Source organism: Anguilla anguilla, chromosome 6 (assembly GCF_013347855.1).
Source record: "Anguilla anguilla isolate fAngAng1 chromosome 6, fAngAng1.pri, whole genome shotgun sequence".
Lineage (NCBI taxonomy): Eukaryota > Metazoa > Chordata > Actinopteri > Anguilliformes > Anguillidae > Anguilla > Anguilla anguilla.
Window position 1 is genome coordinate 4,381,169 of NC_049206.1, and position 18,355 is coordinate 4,399,523.

The 18,355-nt window shown below is 49.5% G+C and overlaps 2 protein-coding genes across 2 annotated transcripts in view; one reads left to right on the forward strand and one right to left on the reverse strand.

Moving 5' to 3' along the window:
- LOC118229563 (SH2 domain-containing adapter protein D-like) overlaps positions 1-1,903 on the forward strand; it is a 13,235-nt gene extending 11,332 nt beyond the window's left edge. The window contains exon 4 of the mRNA XM_035421621.1: positions 691-1,903. Within this exon, the coding sequence (XP_035277512.1) occupies positions 691-1,008 (318 nt within the window). The 3' untranslated portion in view covers positions 1,009-1,903. The remainder of the gene's footprint in view (positions 1-690) is intronic.
- A 4,447-nt stretch (positions 1,904-6,350) lies between these two features.
- On the reverse strand, positions 6,351-11,707 carry LOC118229201 (sphingosine 1-phosphate receptor 3-like). The gene is made up of 2 exons (XM_035420937.1): positions 10,976-11,707; positions 6,351-9,377 (listed from the first exon to the last, which is right to left on the reverse strand). The coding sequence occupies exon 2, from the start codon at positions 9,239-9,241 to the stop codon at positions 8,003-8,005; it is 1,239 nt and encodes a 412-aa protein (XP_035276828.1). The 5' UTR covers positions 9,242-9,377; positions 10,976-11,707; the 3' UTR covers positions 6,351-8,002.
- Positions 11,708-18,355: the final 6,648 nt, after the last annotated feature.

The window sequence follows — 18,355 nt, forward strand, 5'->3', positions numbered from 1 at the left end:
TCTCTCCCTCTCTCTCTCTCTCTCTTTATTCCTCCTTTCTGATTCCTCATCTCTCTTAGGCGTCTGTCACTACTCCCTGCATCTTTGACTCTAAAGTTGGGTCTTTCATGGGCAGTGTGCTCTGTGTAAAAGGATATATAAGTGCTTTGCTGCATTTCTAATGTGTTGTTTTGTCTTTTCCATCTGTCACTAAGCCCCCGCCCCTGCCCCCCCCCCCCCCCCCTCGTGAGTGAGAGCCGGGGGCTGTGCAGTGACCCGGGTCATCTCTGTTTACTCTTCCCTTTGCCTCTATTGTGTTTGTGTTTGTGTGCTGGAGTGTGCCGCACCACATGTGTCAAGAGCTGCATGGGGGCGGGACCTTTTACTGTGTGTGTGTGTGTGGGTGTGTGTGGAGGATGTGTGTGTGGGGGATGTGGGTGTGGGTGTGTGTGTGTGGGGGGATGTGTGTGTGTGTGGATTTGGGTGTGGGTGTGTGTGGGGGATGTGTGTGCATGTGTGTGTGGGAAAATGTGTGTGTAAAAGAGAATGTGTGTACATTTGGTCTGAAGAACCCTGTGTTTTCTTGCTTTTAAACTCTTAGCAGGTCAGGGCTTATAGGCTTACATATGCTATGTGAAAGTTGTGTAAGTCGCTCTGGATAAGAGCGTCTGCTAAATGCCTGTAATGTAATGTAATGGAACCAAGTGTTGAATATGGATTTTGCCCTCTGTTTCCTCCTCTTATTTTCCCTCTCTGTCTCTCTCACTCTCTCTCTCTTGCTGTCCTTCTCTGTCCCTCTCTCTCCCTCCCTCTCTCTCTCCCCCTCTCCTTCTCTCCCTCAGGAGCTGCCAGGGCTTCATGCACATGAAGTTCTCAGTCTCACGGGAGGGGAAGTACATCCTGGGTCAGAACAGCCCGCCCTTCGACACCATCCCAGAGGTCATCCACTTCTACACCACCCACAAGCTGCCAATCAGAGGGGCCGAGCACCTCTCCCTGCTCTTCCCCGTGGTGGTACAGACCCTCTGATTGGACCTGGACTTGGCTCACCTCCTGTGTAATGGGGGTTTTGATTGGATGTCGGTTTGATTGACGTGGATGGAGGAGGAGGAGGAGGATGAGCTTTTTATTTTGTTTTTTTGTGTGGTTGTGCACACGCTTTTTTCACCACTTCCTGGACGTTTGTGTCTGCACTCCTCTCTCTCTCTTAGACACTGTACTCAGATTGGCTTGTGGGTCTTCACTGGACACTGAAACGACTTCTTATTGGACACACATTTATCTTACCTGGTCTGCCCCTTTTTTTTTTTTTTTCCTGTCCTCTGATTGGACAGTGATCACAACCTATCGTTCTACTGGGCAAGGAGAAGACTCTTGAACTAACTGACACTTAACTGAAGCTGCACCATGGCAACCATGACTGTTACATTTGAAAACCTCTGGAGGGGGGAAAAAAAAATAATTCTTTGCTATTGGTCTGTTCCGTTTGATTCTTTTGCTGCTTTATCTGTCATGACCGACCAATCGCATCTCTCCTAATGAGCCAAAGTAGATTCTTACTGGTCCCTTTCACAGGAAGCAAAAAGAGAGAATTTTCAGTGGCCTGGGGCTTTTTGGAGCTATGGACGTATCTGTCGTACCACACGTTAGCACGTTAGCTCGGACGCTACGTTCCCTGTTTGGACTGCTCTGTGTACCACAGGGCTTTGTACCTGGAGAGTACCAGGTCCAAGCAAAACAAGATTCCCGAATTCCTGAAATCATCAGCTCTCACCAAAGTTGTTTTCGACCGTAAGCATCGTTATGGCCGATAGCACTATCGCTGTCATTCATGGTGATGATGACGGCTGGAGTAGAGACAGGTTGGAGTTCTTTTAACTTTTCACTCGGAAAATAAAAATAAAAGGGTTTACTGTGTTCTTTCCTTTCCATTTCTCAGTTGGAAATGTGTTTGTGCTGTAGATGCACACACACACACGCACACACACACACACACACACACACACACTAACACACCTACACAACCAGCAGTAACCAGCGTTATTCATGGCCTGCCACTGTGCCCTGTGGTTATTTCCACGCCGTCTCTCAGGATGACCGTAATAAACCAGAAGATTGCATTTCATAACCCGGGGTACAATAACCACGGCAACGCGGCAAGTGCACAGTATCAGTGGCTCAGGAAACCGGCACCACGCGTACACAAAAACACACTGAGAGAGAGAGACTGAGAGGGAGAGAGAGAGAGAGAGACTGAGAGGGAGAGAGTGAGAGACTGAGAGGGAGACTGAGAGGGAGAGCGACAGAGAGAGAGAGTCAAAGTGATGGACAGAGCGACAGAGAGGGAGAGAGCAACAGAGTTACAAAGAAAGACGGAGAGAGTGATGGAGAGGGACAGAGCAACAGAGAAAGAGACAGAGGGAGAGAAATAGAGAGAGACAAAGAGAGTGATGAGAGCTCAACAGAGAGAGAGGCAGAGACAAAGAGTGACAGAGAAAGAGCACTTAAATGTTGGTTTTGAATTGAATTCAAACGAAATGAGAAGAGGAGGAAGAGAGAGGATAAAATGGTGGCTGACCCCCTTTTCCTGGGGTTCCCACTGTGCAGGTGACCCCAGCAGCACCTCTCTCCAGCAGTCCCTGAACACGTGACTCTCCCCATTAACGGCCGTGTAGGTAACAGGGGGAAGGTGAGTGGCAGATGGCACTCTGGGAAATATCTCCGTGGTTACCGTGTGTTTCTGTGCTCTGCCCTGGGCCTGGGGGGGGGGTGGTTTCTGCACACGCCTGTGCCTTCAGACGCATGCCTGGGTCTTATGGTCCTGTGTATGGGCCAGCTGTGTACGAGCCCTCACTGTGTGTATGTGTGTGTGTGTGAGAGTGAGAGAGTGCATATGTGTGTGTGTGAGAGAGAGAGGAAGAGAGAGAGTGTGTGTGTGTGAGTATGGCTCAGCAACAATCACTGGTGTCCTCTTATGAAACCACCAGCTGCTGCCAAAAGCTCAACGCACTGAGCTATGTCTAGTCCCCTCTGAACTGCGCACACACACACACACACACACTGAGCTATGCCTAACCCCCTCTGAACTACATGCACACACACACACACACACACACACACAGAGCTATGCCTAGTCCCCCCTGAACTACGCACACACACACACACACACTGAGCTATGCCTAACCCCCTCTGAACTACATGCACACACACACACACACACACAGAGCTATGCCTAGTCCCTCCTGAACTGCGCACACACACACATGCACTCCCTCACACACACACACACACACACACCCAGCGGCCTGTGTGCTCTCTGCTGCTCACTGTCTCTGGAATGGAGGAGCAGTTGTAGATCCACATTAATTACAGCACAGTGGCTGCTCAGCCCAGCACACCTGCTCTGGGTTAGTATATCGCACTGCGTGAGACTGAGGGGCCCGTCCACACGCTGGGGCGGTGTGTTTAACAGGCTGAGTCCAGCAGCCTAACCCTAACCCGTCCACACGCTGGGGCGGTGTGTTTAACAGGCAGAGTCCAGCAGCCCATGTTTCCCAGCTTTGTTTGGCTCATATTGTCGGCCGCTTGCGCTTCTGACACAAAACACCAGCACAGTGTGAGAGGGCTGGTCTGTGGTGAAAGGGATTTAGGGCACTGGACCCACGTGTGTGACCTCACACCCCAGACAGAGTGGCCTACTGCGGGACATGGCCCCCGTCTGGGACTGGTCTCCCCCCCCCCCCCCCCCCCCGCCCCCGCTGGGCTGCATCCCAGCTGTCATCCTGAAACCCTGATCCTCCCAGAGAGCAGCACTCTAACCCTGACCTGCCCCCCCCCCACACACGCTTTTGTTCCCAGAACCTTCTCATACAACAATGCCCTCCTGTCCCGATTGGTCCAAGTGCCCCATGTGACACATCAAGGACCAATGGCGCTTGAGAGAATCTCGTGACTGGGAGACAAAAGCAGCCGGACTGTGGCACTGTAACAGTCATACCCCCAGCCCCTTCCTGCTGCCTGCATCAGCAGCACGACCTTCGGCCCCTGACCTTTGACCTGTGATATGATTGAGCAAGCCAGCGCTGTCCAGATGGTGCCTTTGTCTCCAGCCTGGGGCGGGGGGTAGCCCCGTTACCGTGGCAACGCGGGCACGCGTCTGTCCCTTTCCTGTGTTCCGTTGGAACGGTCGAAACACAGAAAGGGGCGAGGCGACAGCACCCACCGCCGCACCCAAAAAGAGGCTCTTCGGGCGCTGACGACCCCCTGGCGGGAAGCGGTCTGACCCCTGACCCTTGACCCTTATTTTGCGGCTGTCTGCAGAGGGAGGGTGTGCGAGTGTGTGAAGGAGACTCGATACCCAACACTCCAGCACCTGTTCCCCTGCGCAGCAGTTGCCGGTGCTAAAATAGATCTGCGCTAGCAGAACATATAGCATCTGCGCTAGCAGAACATATAGCATCTGCGCTAGCAGAACATATAGCATCTGCGCTAGCAGAACATATAGCATCTGCGCTAGCAGAACATATAGCATCAATATGATGGCTGGTACAGTAAGTGTCTTTTTTCTAATATTCCAAAAAAAAAATCTTTCTAAGTTTGTGCTGCACGATATATATTTGGTTTCTGTGATGACAGTTGTCCTCTTTCTCTAGGTTCTGTCTGCTGACCCCCTTCACTTCTGAGCACTTGGTTTGAGGAGGCCATACAGCTGTTGGAAAGTGATGAATCCCATCGATCTGTTTTTCCTTAAACCCCGGGGTTTTCAACAGGAGGCTCGTGGACCCCTGGGGGCGCTTGAAGGTACTGCTGGGGTCCCGGGCAAAGACTTTACATGCAATGACTACATGGGAAAAAATTTCTAAGTATAAAAATATATTTTAAATATAGCTCTTTTTAACTTATGATGGGGGTCCTCAGGGTGCCTTCGAGCCTGCCTTCGAGTGCCTTCGAGTGGTCTCAGCCTTAAAACCTGAGTGCCTGAGTGCCGCAGGGATCTGTACTGGGTCCTCTGCTGTTCTCCTTATACACCAGATCTCTTGGTTCAGTCATTAATTCACATGGTTTTTCCTATCATTGTTATGCAGATGACACACAACTCTACTTTTCTTTTCCCCCCTCGGCCACACAGATCAATGATAAGATCTCTTCCTGCCTGGCTGACATCTCCACTTGGATGGCCAGCCACCATCTGAAGCTCAACCTCAACAAAACTGAGCTGCTCTTCTTCCCGTACAAGACCTCCTTGCTTCGTGAACTCTCAATCACGGTTGATGGCACCACAGTGACTGCCTCTCACTCTGCAAAGAGCCTGGGGGTGGTCCTGGATAACCAGCTGGACCTCAAGGAGCACATCAAGGCAACATCACGGTCCTGCAGATTCCTCCTATACAACATCAGGAGGATTCGACCATACCTGACGACGCACTCCACCCAGCTGCTCGTCCAGGCTACGGTGACCTCTCGCCTTGATTATTGCAACTCTCTCCTTGCAAACCTGCCAGCTTGTGCCATACAGCCACTACAGATGATTCAGAATGCCGCTGCCCGACTCATCTACAACCTCCCCAAATTCTCCCACGTCACTCCCCTGCTGCGATCACTTCACTGGCTACCGGTCGCTGCCAGGATCCGATTCAAAGCCCTGACCCTTGCCTACACTGCCGCCAACAGGACAGCCCCCATCTACTTGCAGGACATGACTCAATTCTATGTGCCTGCTCGACCACTCCGCTCTGCGGCAGCAGGGCGTCTTGCAACCCCTCCCACCCGCCCAAAGGGATCACAGAGCTTCTCCACCCTAGCTCCCCAGTGGTGGAACGAACTCCCCGTCCCTCTCCGAACCTCCCCCTCACTATCCATCTTCCGCCGTGGCCTGAAGACTCATCTCTTCAGACTATACCTAGAATAACCACTACCACGCTGTGTATATATATATATATATTAAAAAAAAAAAAATAAAAAAAAAAACCCCTTTTTCCTGTTACATGTTGCCCCATCCCTGCACTTCTTGGTAAATTGTATTTGTCCTAATACTCTAGCTTATTCTTCTGCCTAGTTTGGCTTTGCAGATGTTAGACCAGGATAGTGTTCTTTGTTCTCGGCTAGAAATAGCTTTACAAAATAAGTAATTGTACCTTACTGAACCCGTGTTCAGCAGTTGTCTACGATCATGAAAATGCACTTTTGTACGTCGCTTTGGATAAAAGCGTCTGCTAAATGAATGTAATGTAATGTAAAACCATGAAACACTTGTAGCTCTTCAGTTTCACCACTAGATGGAAGTGTTGGGCTTACTCATCAAAACAACTTCCACTATACGCAAGACCTGATGACAGAAGTCTTTCGAAAAGAATTAAACAAAAACATCACAATAAAGTAATACACCATTTAAAATTACAGTGATCAATACCTCATATTTAAACAACATATTTATATTTTATATTCATATTTCTTACAAAACATCGTTTATACACAGATTACATTTCCACACAGGCAGTTCATAGTGTAACTGTCACAAACTGCTGATATTTGTGATGAAAAACTAACGTTAAGAGAATACAATTACAGTACACTGGAATCTTTTATCTGTTTATTTTTCAGACACTCTGTAAAGTTTTAAAACTTTAGATTTTATTTAGTGTTGAATAACAAACGAATACCCAAGGGACGCACTTCGCACCCTTGCGATCTGCTGCTCAACACCTCCAAAATGAAATAGAACGCAATATAAAATGTATAAAAGCGTAGTACACAGAGACCTGTGTTCGTCTGGTTATACGTCAAACTATAAAACCCCTTTTGTACCATTCAAATCCTGACTGAGTCATGAATCGGGCGTAAAATGAATTGCAATTTTCTGTGAATTCGTTGGAGTAACAAGGGGGGGGGGGGGACTATAAAAATACAAGGTAGAGGGACTGATGGGGAGGATTGCGTTCCAATCCAAACTATTCCACAGATTCCTGGGGCGTGAATTGGACCCAAGAGATACCCAGGCACTGCTTTACAGTCATAACGGACTCAGGGGCGCTGTTCAGCTTGGTTTTGATTACAAAGTGCAGGTCTCTTGTCTGTTTTCAGTAGCCAAAAACACACAGAAGGCAAATCGAGTTCTTTCCCCCCCCCCCCCTTCCCTTCCCTTCCCTTCCCACAGTGTAATGGAGATCAGGTCGAACACGAACACGAACAGACACCACGTGTTGGTGTTCAGTTGTGAAGTACCGGGGAACTTGGGGAGGGGAGGAGATAAACCAGTCAGGCAACGATATCTGCTTTACATCTCCTGCAGTACAGGCAGCAAATAATAAAATCATAATATGCAATGCTCGCGACAACACTATCAGGCAGTTACGGGGGGGGGCGTCCTTGGAGCTGCCCGACAAAAATAACCGTGACATTTTGGCAAACGCAACACAAGGTTATAAAAATTCAAATATATCAAACTTTTACTCATATATGAAACAACAGTTCATATGTTTATGAAAGAGTTCGTGTTTGCAAAAAAAAAACCTTAATATCACTCCCTATTTTACAGTGTTCACAATTATTCTCTCCCAATTGAAACAAAGATTTCTCTCGCTGTTAAATATCTATGAATAAGCAAAAACGTATATTTCGTTATTTCGATACACTTGACGATACGTTGCTTTATGCACGAAACAATGTGAAAGAACGACCACTTGTGGTCTGTGAAAGGAATGTCATCGATAATTCCGAACGATGTCACAGAACAGTGGCTCTCTTCTTCATTGTGACATCATCGCAGACTGCGGACCAGATTCCGTGGTGTTCCAGCTGCAGGCCGGACCCTTGCAAGTGGCCTCCCGAGTGCCCAGATAGGCAACGTCAGACCGCCAAGATGTCAGACCGTCAAAAGTGAATCTCACTCTGAATCTGGACCGTACCATGAATGCATACGCGCGGCCACCTCCTCCCCTTCCACCTCCGAATTCCGGCAGGTGGAATATTCCGGGGGCCACGATGTGTGCAGTTGGGAGTTCTCCGCCGCCCTCGACCTTAACCTTCAGAACTTCCCCAGGGAGGTCAGCGCCTCAGCCTTGCCCAGGACCGCAGACAGCAGGTGGGCGGGGCCGGGGGGGGAGGGGGCGGGGTCAGGGTGGTGGTTATGATTGACGCTCAAGGGAGACTGCGCTCTCCCTCCCTTCGCGGACTGCGCGCTCCTGGCCCCGCCCACCCCGCCGCTCCCCCCGCCGCCGCCGCCGCTGCTGGACTGGCTGTTGTCCACCGTGGCGGCGGCGGCGACCAGACGGGTGGGGAGCCCCGCGTTCGGGTCGGGGGAGCCCGGGTCGGGCGGGGTCCTCCAGCAGCAGCACAGCAGCCGGATGAAGGCCCCCCGCATGTCCCGGCTGGTGAGCGTGTAGATGAGCGGGTTGAGGGCGGAGTTGAGCACGGCCAGCGCGATGAACCAGTCGGCCCGGTACAGGACGGGGCAGCGGCTCGCCTCGCAGCCCACGTCCAGCAGCAGCAGGAAGAAGAGCGGCGCCCAGCACGCCACGAACACGCCCAGCACGATGGCCACGGTGCGCAGCAGCGCCAGCGAGCGTTCCGACGGCCGCCCGCTCACCCGCCGCCCCCTGGACGTCACCAGGCGGTAGATGCGCGTGTAGAGCGCCACCACGGCGGCCAGCAGCGCCGTGAACACGCTCACGCAGAACGCCACGTAGCTCTTGGCGTAGAGCGGCAGCACGGTGGAGCAGCCGTCCAGGCGGCCCCTGCAGTTCCAGCCCAGGCTGGGGAGGGCGCCCAGGAGCACCGACACCGCCCAGCACGCCCCCAGCATGCCCAGCAGCCGGCCCCCCCGCCCCGGCGGCTCGCAGGGCCGCAGCCGCACCATGGTGAGGTGGCGCTCCACGCCGATGGCCAGCAGGCTGAAGGTGGACGCGCTCAGCGCCACGAACATGCTGCCCTCGCGCGCCAACCACTGCGCCGGCGTCAGGAAGAACGTCCGCCGGCCCGACGTGAAGTTGTTGACCAGGTAGGCCACGCCCGCCAGCAGGTCGGACAGCGCCAGGTTGCCGATCAGCAGGTACATGCGCCCGTGGAAGCGCTTGTTGCGCCACAGCGCCAGCAGCACCGTGGCGTTCTCCAGCACGATCAGCGCGCAGATCAGCACCAGCGCCGCCGTCTTGCACGGGTCGTCCGCCGCCGAGCGGCGCTCCCACTTCCCCGTGTGGTTGTAGTGCGCCACGATCTCCGCGTTCATCCCGTCCTCCACCACCGGCGCCGCCGCCGCCGCCGCCATCGCGCGCGCACTTCTAAGCCCGCGCTTCTCGGCTTCAGACAGCAGAGGGCGCCCCGAGGCAGGACACCGCCGTCGACCGCCGAGCTGTTCTGTGGAGCAACTCCGGTGACGTCATCGCGAACGTTGGAACAGTGACCTGCAGGAACGATATTATTATGAACATGTATTATTATTATTATTATTATTATTTGTACGTAATTGTGCATGCTGGTGCTTTTGCCTGAAAAGTGAGCAGTATTCCAGAGTGACCCCTGACAAACAATAAATAAAATGACTGCAGCTACTGGGAAGTTATACTGTAGTTATACTGTAGTACAATGCAATACAAAATATAGTACAAAACAGTACTTTATGAATACTGCAAAAGGAATTGGTGAAAATGCAATATAACTGCAGTAATACGGCAACGTTTACAGTCGTCACAACTAAACTTGGACTGCAGTTATTTTCTGTAAGGGACCGGTCCTCATTTCTCAGTACCGAGCGACAGATTATTTTCGTTTTCTCTCAAAATACGATGTGGTTCATCCGTGCAGTAAGAACGTTTCTTTAAAACACTGGTGAACTCGTGCAGGTGAACATACGGGCAAAAGGCAATCGTTTTATGACCTTGCCCTCGTTGTTAGCCAGCATCTTGAAGTTGTTTATTTCACATCAGATTTTCTTTTTTCAGTGTTGTTTTGTAGTTACTAATGTTTCATAAACCTATAATTTCGTATAAAATATTTAATGTACATTTAATTGAGCACGTAGTGCCAAAAAAACACTTTTTTCACTAGCAAAGTTGTAAGTCTGATTAAGTGTATTACACATAAAATGAATGGAGAAATTACAGTGCGTTTAATCACACAGAGAACACAGACGTTGTTTTGAAATAACTATTTATAATTCACTAGCTATAATTCAGTCCATACACAATCGAAATTTGCACCTATTCCGTTCAAATTCAATTCAGCCACTGTGGTTCTCTTGGCAGACTCTTCCACAAGAATGACTTATAATTCACTTTTTTTTTTTTTTTATGTTTGAGTTACAAATATATTTATAACGTACAGAGTTGTATTTTATTCTTTTTACAGACGCATCTTACTAACCGGTGGCGTCGGCACATCAGTTACCTAACACATGACGTCCTACATCCTAGACAGCTACAGGTATGGCCCCCCGTTATCATAAAAGACGGGCGCTGTCAGGAAAAAAGGCTACCACGCCGATGTTGACTTTTTCACACGTGCACCGACAGAAAACATGCAGATGAGCTCGCGCACTTATCACCTGGGAGACGACTGTGGCAGAGCTCGTCACCCTAGTTTGACTGACACGAATGAGTAATGGCTTATGAAAATGTATCGCTCGCGCACAAAGTCACATTTCCATTTCAATTGTGCATTTAGCTGTAATAGAAAAATACACGGTTGAACGGGTAGCCTGCTTGTGCAGACTTTACATGCTCGGAAAACTTTGTTGCACCTATTGTTGAATGTGTGTAGGCTACCATTATAGGAACGCATTAAGGTGTGTGTTAAAATGCATTTCACCATCAAAAATTGTATAGCTTGTAGTGTGGTTACTGTACCAGTTAAGTTAAGCTTACCGCGAAGGGTATAATATGAAAAATAAATATATCAAACGTTATGCAACTAGGCACAACTCGATACCTTCATTAGCCTACTAGGTATATTTCCAGAAAGACTGCAAACTACAAAACCGTGACCGCAACAGAGACAAACATACCTGGTGGCGCGCGCAAGAAACATTAGCCGCTTCAATCTCCAGGCGGAACAGCGCAGGTCAGACTGTCCTGTCGCGGGATACAAGTTCATTCATTTTTTTTCTCCTCCCGAAGCAGAATAATGCTTTTTTGTGATTCCTGCACACCTTCACAGTAAATTAGCGCGTGGCGTATCCCCAACTTCACTCTCGTCTCGCGCACGTCTGTGTCCTCTTTGACGTTCGTCTCCAATTTTCCCACGCGCAGCCCTTAGTTCAGTGCCGTCTGTTTCTCCGTCTGGAAAAGGTGTGGCGCTGTCATCCCGTATTTGTCACAGACTCGTTCTCAAAACTTTTTTCAGAATATATTCGTAGTTTTCAACCGTTCCAATCTCCGGGGACTGGGCGGTGTTTTGCGTCAGGCATCTGAATCCCCGTCGTCCAATTGCGAGATAAGGAGCGCGGCGGAAGGTGGGCGTTAACCCTGAATCTTTGGCACGTTCCTGTGGGGACGTCTGAAGACTGTATGCTAATATAAGTAGTTCGTTGGTCTGGTTACCTACATCTTTACGGGTTTTTTTTTAACGATAAGAGACTGTAATAGAACAACTTCGTAATCCTATTCTATAGTTTTATAATCCTGCTTGGCTACCGCTGACAACAAACTACAACGTAGCCACACCTCCACAAACGTTATGTCCAAGTGTAACGCCCCCTGTTCGGTTCGTCTGTCGTCAGGTGGTCAAGGCATGGTCTGGTCTGTGTCAGAAGATCTCTACATCATATCTCTTTTACAGAGACATGTATGTACAGCTGTCTGTACATGAGAAAGGGCAAGAGAGAGAGGGAGAGGGAGAGGGAGAGAGAGAGAGCGGAAAATAGCTGGCTACCTGGATTTTTATAACACATTTTCTTGTTTGTGTCAGAGGTCATGATGTTAGCGAACCGTGTTGGGGCTTGCCACTTACCTGTGACTGTATAAATGACTAGACGACTAGCCTACTTGCTGTGTGGCCTGGCGGAAAATGTCTTTTGTGCTTGTGTTTTCTCCTTTAAAAAAAACAAAAAAAAAACACTGGGTACAGGATCTTGCTGTGAATGTTTGTCCCAATTCCGCGTTAAATGAATCTGTCCTGATAACAGGGAGAAAGTTGTTTTAATGATTTTATTTGCCTCCAGGGTTTTTAGGCTCTGTATTGTGTATGTTAGAGGTATTTTGTTTTGCCTCCTTTCGGGGTATTTGGGATGTTTTACTGTGACGACAGCTTGTGCTGTTCTCCACTTTCAGAGGCTGTCTTCCTTGCCAGAACTACATGGCACCATACTTTCATTCCTGTCCTCTTTTTCCATCCATTTTTAAACCGCTCACTCCTGATCAGTGTTGTGGGGTGGGGGTAGGGGGGTGGGGGCTGGAGCCTATCCCAGCATGCATGGGATCAAAGGCAGGAATACACTCTGGACAGGTCGCCAATCCGTCACAGGGTCCCAGACACCGCTCACACACACACACACACACCGCTCACACACGCTCACACACACACACACACGCTCACACACACTCACACACACACACACACACTCACACACACATTCATACCTCAAGGACAATCATGGCTCTCCAGTTAAGTGAACCCGCATGTCTTTGGACCGTGGGAGGACCTCCAGGAGCAGGCTCAGTGATCACTGGGATACGGTGTTCTTACTCTGTCCTCCCTGCTGCCCCATCGCAGCCGATGACACGAGCCCATCTGGAGCTGGAGGAGGACCACACAGGAACAAGGCTCATGGGGCAGGGGGCTCTTCAGCGGAAAAACAGGACCCGAAAATCAGACGGACGGGTGGGCGGACGGCCGGCTGGAGGGTCGATTCGAGAATTGGGGGGGCGGGGGGGGGCGAGATGGGACCTGGTGTCAAGGGTGAGCAGCGAAACATTGCTTGTGTGTGCGTGTGTGCGTGCGTGTGTGTGTATGTTAGTGTGTGTGTGTGTGTGTGTGTGCGTGTGTGTGTATGTTAGTGTGTGTGTGTGCGTGTGTGCGTGTGTGTGTGTGTGCGTGTGTGTGTGTGTGTGTGCGCGTGTGTCGAAATGGCTATGCCTCTGCTGTGCTGCAAACCCGCAACCACTCAGTTCCCTAAACAGCCCTGTTCCCTAAATATCATACTGCAGTGCTGCCACTCACAACAACTCTCAGAACAAAGTGTGTTTGGAAGAAAACCTAAAGCAGCGATAGTGGAGAAGGGGGGGGGGGGGGGGGGGGTCAGAGATTGGAGTCTGCAGGGGCGAGAGCTATGGGGGGAGCACAGCCAAAAAAAACCCCTCATGACCCAGGCCCCATCGCCACATCTCCCCCCCCCCCCCCCCCCCCCCCCCCCCCCCGTGTCCCCCAGGCCCCCGTTCCCACAGCGGTCTTTGCAGGACCCCATTTTTAATCTGTGATTTATTTATTTATATATTTATATTTCTGAGAGGCCGCTGGACTGCTCACAGGCAGAAAAAAAGATTTTGGGAACATAAACAGCCCAAAACAGCCACGGCATCTCGCTGCAGCCCTTCAATGCCTTGGGTTCCTTGCTCTTTAAGATGTCAGCTGACGTGCTCCTCTGTATGTTGGGCTACATGGTTGGTGGGGAAAGGGGGTCTGGATGTTTCCTCCCTAGGCCTTGTGTGTGTGTGAGAACCAGTGGATAAAATCGCACTCCAGCTCACACACGTCACCCACTGCGTTCGGGTTTGATTAATGGGTCTGGTTTGGCCTTCACTGGTGAAGCAAAATGATAACACTCCGTTAAAAAAAGCAGCCATCTCGCTCTCCCTCCTTGTGGCCGAAGGCATATTGATGTTAAATGTCAGATGTCTGTGTTTGCTTTTTTTTTTTTTTTTTTTTTTTTTGGTGAAGCAAAGAAGTAGGTTAAAGAACACAGTTTTTGCAGGGAGTAAAAAGAAAAAAGAAAAAAAAGAAAAAAAAGTGGCCTTCTTTTACAAACTGAGTACCCGAACAGTGGCCTTGTGGACAACTTGGTCCATCGTGTTACTTTTGTGATCTGGACCTGTCGTGTATTTGCCGGTCATGGCTAGCATGTGTGCTTACATGCATATGTGTGAGTTAGTGTGTGTGTGCATGTGTGAGTTGTGTGTGTGTGTATACATGTGTGTGTGCATTCGTGAGTTTGTGTATGTGTGTATGCGCGCGTGTGTGTGTGTGTGTATGTGTGTGGGTGCATGTGTATTTGGGGGGTGGTGCTCTGACCTTCCTGCTGACCCCCCCACCCCCATGTTTCCTCTCCATAATGATGAGGATTCTCTAATCATTGTTGTAGCATTGTATGACCTCACACATACTGCATGGTCCGATGTAAGTCACAGGTGCCAGACTCCAGTTCAGGAGGGCTGCAGTGTGTGCTGGTTGGGTGTGTCTAAGCGCCACAGACAAGTCATGATTGGCTAAAGAATCCAGATACCTTGTTCCTAAGATGGACACGGCAGCCTTCCAAGACTTTGACACCACTGATGAAAAAAAAAAAACATTTAGGAAGGAAGTTTAATTTTATGTTTAATCTGACAGTCTTGTTTCCCTAGCATGTAATTCAGCATTTTATTTGATTATCTTTTATAACAGTGTAAACTATCAAATATTAATAATTATCCTTTTCCTTTTAGTTGTCTGCAGTTTGTTTGGGCATGCTCTTCTTTAAATTCATATGCATTAGGAATAAGAATGCTGCGCTTGCTTTGCCAAAATGAATGCTGAAGAGAGAGACATATATCAAACAATACATGCCAGCTTCCCTCCTGGTGGTTATTTAACAGTCTGTACCCTTAAAAGAATGAAATTTACACACTATTGCACCAATACTGAATTGAATCGCTGGGAGAAAGGAGATAAATGATTAATTTTTATGTTTTTTTCATCAGACCTGCTGCGTGTGTGAGTGTGTGAGAGAGAGTGTGTGAGTGAGAGATAGGTAGAGAGAGAGAGAGAGAGAGAGAGTGAGTGAGAGGAACAGGAATTAAAAAGGAAATATATAGGAAATTGAGAAACAGGAAGCAACTGATAGAGACTGAAAATATATTGTGTTAGGCTGTCTGTGTGTGTGTGTGTGTGTGTCTATGTGGTTATTTCACACACACACAAGCCACCCATAGATGGACAGACATGCACCCGCACATGCAAACTTGTCCACTGAGAGACAGACAGAGAGACACACACACACACACACACACACAAAACCTGACAAAACCACACAAAAACTGTCAAACTGCGGTCTCTCTCATCGGAGCGGATTGCACAAGGGGGACGAGTCAAACCCTTTCACATCTGAGTGCGTCGGCGGGAAACCGTGAGCTTGGCCTGTTCATATCACGCAGAGCCACTTCCTGCCTGGCCCCGGCTTCTCTTCGGTATCGTTTGATCAAGAAGGCAATAAAAACCGTGGCGGTTTTACAGCTCTGCAGCGTTTAGCGTAAGAACTTGAAGAAACACGATGACTCGGTCAAACAGAGAGGAGACAGTGATGGAGAATGCTTTCGCCAGTGACAACGCGGTGGGGGGGTGGTGGGGTTGTGCGGGGGGACACAGGGAGGGGGGGGGGACTTCAGCGTGAATTATGGCTTCAGGGGTTATAGAGGGCTTCCTTATCAGGGGTCATTTAAAGCAACGCTTGATGTTATTTTTAAAACGGCCGCCCATATTTTATCCGTCAGGCTGGCCCAGGAATCAGAAGACGTCCAGAGGGGAGCAGCAACAGCGATATTTCACCGAGATTAGCCTGGGACACGGGTGCACCGAAGAGGCCAGCCTGCTCGGGATTTCACGCCAACTTCGGCTCTTAATTTAATTATTTAATAAACCTCAATTATTCATTTGGTCTGACACTCCTGATAACGGCATGAACCACAGTGGCAGTCTGTCCTCTGTGAAATAGTTTGAACGTGGTCCAGTGTAGAAACGAACCAGCCTTGGGTGCATCTACGGCTTTCTAAAAAAATTTAAATGAGTAAGTCAGAATAATGACTTGGAACAAAATTTGGTTATGTACCACTGGCCATTCCGGGACGGAAGCTGTGGGCCCCTGGTCGAGGAGGTGATGCTTCACACTTCTCCTATGAAACGATGCAAATTGAAAGCCTAACATGCAACTGATCTCCATCAGACTGTAACACCCAGCAGGTAATGGTGGCAGTGGAGCACTGTTGGAGATGTTGGGGGTGGGAGGGGCTAACCTGGGGGGGGTTTGGGGGGGGGGGGACGGGGCGTTCAGTCTCTCAGGATATTTCGGTATAACATGGTTTCTCATTGCGGTAGACTGCCCCAGAATCCCACACGTGTGCCGTATGCCGCAGCATGGCATGTTTCCCTGGGGGCACGTAGTTTGAATCATTGCCTCATTTTCCATTGCCTCAACACGATGCTAATCACCCTCCCCCCCCCCCCTTCCCCCCTCTCAACCCCGCTCACCCCCTTTCTGAGAAATTAGGTCTGCACACCCCCGCCCCCCCCCCCCACCCACGGCCACCGCTCTTGCCTCGTCGGGTTTTCAGCCGATGTTTAGAATGTCGGAGAATGTCCTGGGAGAGCTGTGGGGAATGTTTCCATGTGTGAATGCCTGGATGGTCCCAGCGGTGCAGCCCTCCGCCCCCCGCCCGCCCCCCCACCCCACCCCCAAAACCCCCCAACACCACAATAATAATAATAAAAAAACCCTTCTGATTCCTGGCATCCTGATCCATGAGTGCATGGCTGACTCACCCTCAGTCTCTGAAACATCAGTATCGCACGCACATCTTTAATTATTGCGCTCTGATCTTGCCTGCCTGCAGCTGATTAGGTCACCGGTGAGAGAGACATGTCATGTGACCCAGCTCTGCCCTCCGCCCTGTGATTTCTCAGGTCCCAACTGGTTGATGATTAAAGTTTAAAAAAAAATGAAAACCACAAAAGGCTTTCCAAGGACAAGCGTGACTACCACTGGATTTAAACAAATAAATAAATAAATAAAAATTCTTAAAGCAATTAATTTTGTTTTTCTTTCTGGAACAGAGCCGTTTGCAACTGGAGGTCATTAATCTATAATATTTTTTGAAATATATTTTCACTGCAACGTGTTTTTGTCATCCAAGACACTTGCATTGTGCAGAAAAAATACTTCAGCCCTTCTTCTTCTGGGTCTTTAGGAGTTTAGGAGAGCCTTGTTGTGGGACGACTGACACTTAGCAGAGATTGACTCTGTATGGAATCAGACTCCATAGGATGCCATTAAAAAGGGACTATCTGAAAACCAACGTGATACCAGATAAATTCAGTTCCAGAAAGAGTCTGTGAGTTATAAAGCAAGGCACCCCGGGATTGTGGGTAATTAGCCGGCACGTGTGAACGATTTCGTTGACCCCTACAGGGCTGTGACTCTCCTTTTGTGTTCTGTTCTTTGTTATCTCGTTCCCAACATTTCTCACGAGATTACAATGGGGGAGAGGTGATTGGGAGAACCCAAGGGGAGAGAGTGGGGGGGGGGGGGGGGGTGAAGGGATGGGAATGGGGTCCGCAGGAAGTGATGTCACACTAAAAAGGCAGTTAGTGAGATCTGCAGAGGTAGAGGCTTATTTAGCTGATCCAGCAGGCATGTGAGTTCTCATGAACAACATCTCCCATAGTCCCTTGTGGCCTCACTCACGTTCACTAAGTTATGATGGCCCATATTTCATTGACAACCTGGACAAATCAATCAAAGTGAGCAATCAGGGTCTAAACAGACACACTTTGAAAGGTGGCAAAAAAGCAGCACCATAATAATAATAACAATAATAATAATAATAATAATAATAATTGTAAAATCTTGTGAAAAGAAAGCAGCACAGCATTGGAGCAGCTGAGGAACACATCACCCCCCTCCCCCAAATCCTCCTCTGGGAGCAGCCTCTGCACATCTGCTGCAGGTGTGTGAGGGCAGCGGGGGGGTGGGTGGGGATGGGGGGAGGGTTTTGGGGGGAGGTGTTTCCATGGTTCACTGCAGCAGGAGAAAGGCTTGCAGTAAAGGTTCTGTCTGAGAGGGCTGTACGTACACGGGAATGTGAGGGCGAGGGTGGGCAGGGGGCGAGGGTGGGGGGGGGACACTGACTCCAGTGGAATTTGGTGTTAAAATAAACGGACCGGAGGGCAGACAGCATGTGGATGGTGGCGGACTGACAGCTGGGCATCAGCTAGCTGTGTATTGTACGCTCGAGAGACCCCGGCAATGACAAAAGACACAGTAAAATGTTCCGTGAGAAATCAACTCTCACAGAGAACATTCGGTCCCAGCTGGACTCATATGTGCTCCGTTAAGAGCTGAATTAACACTGAACATTTCACTGTTACTGAGACGCGTATGCATAATCTATTTAACAAATATCCGTGTTTCAGCCACGTCTAA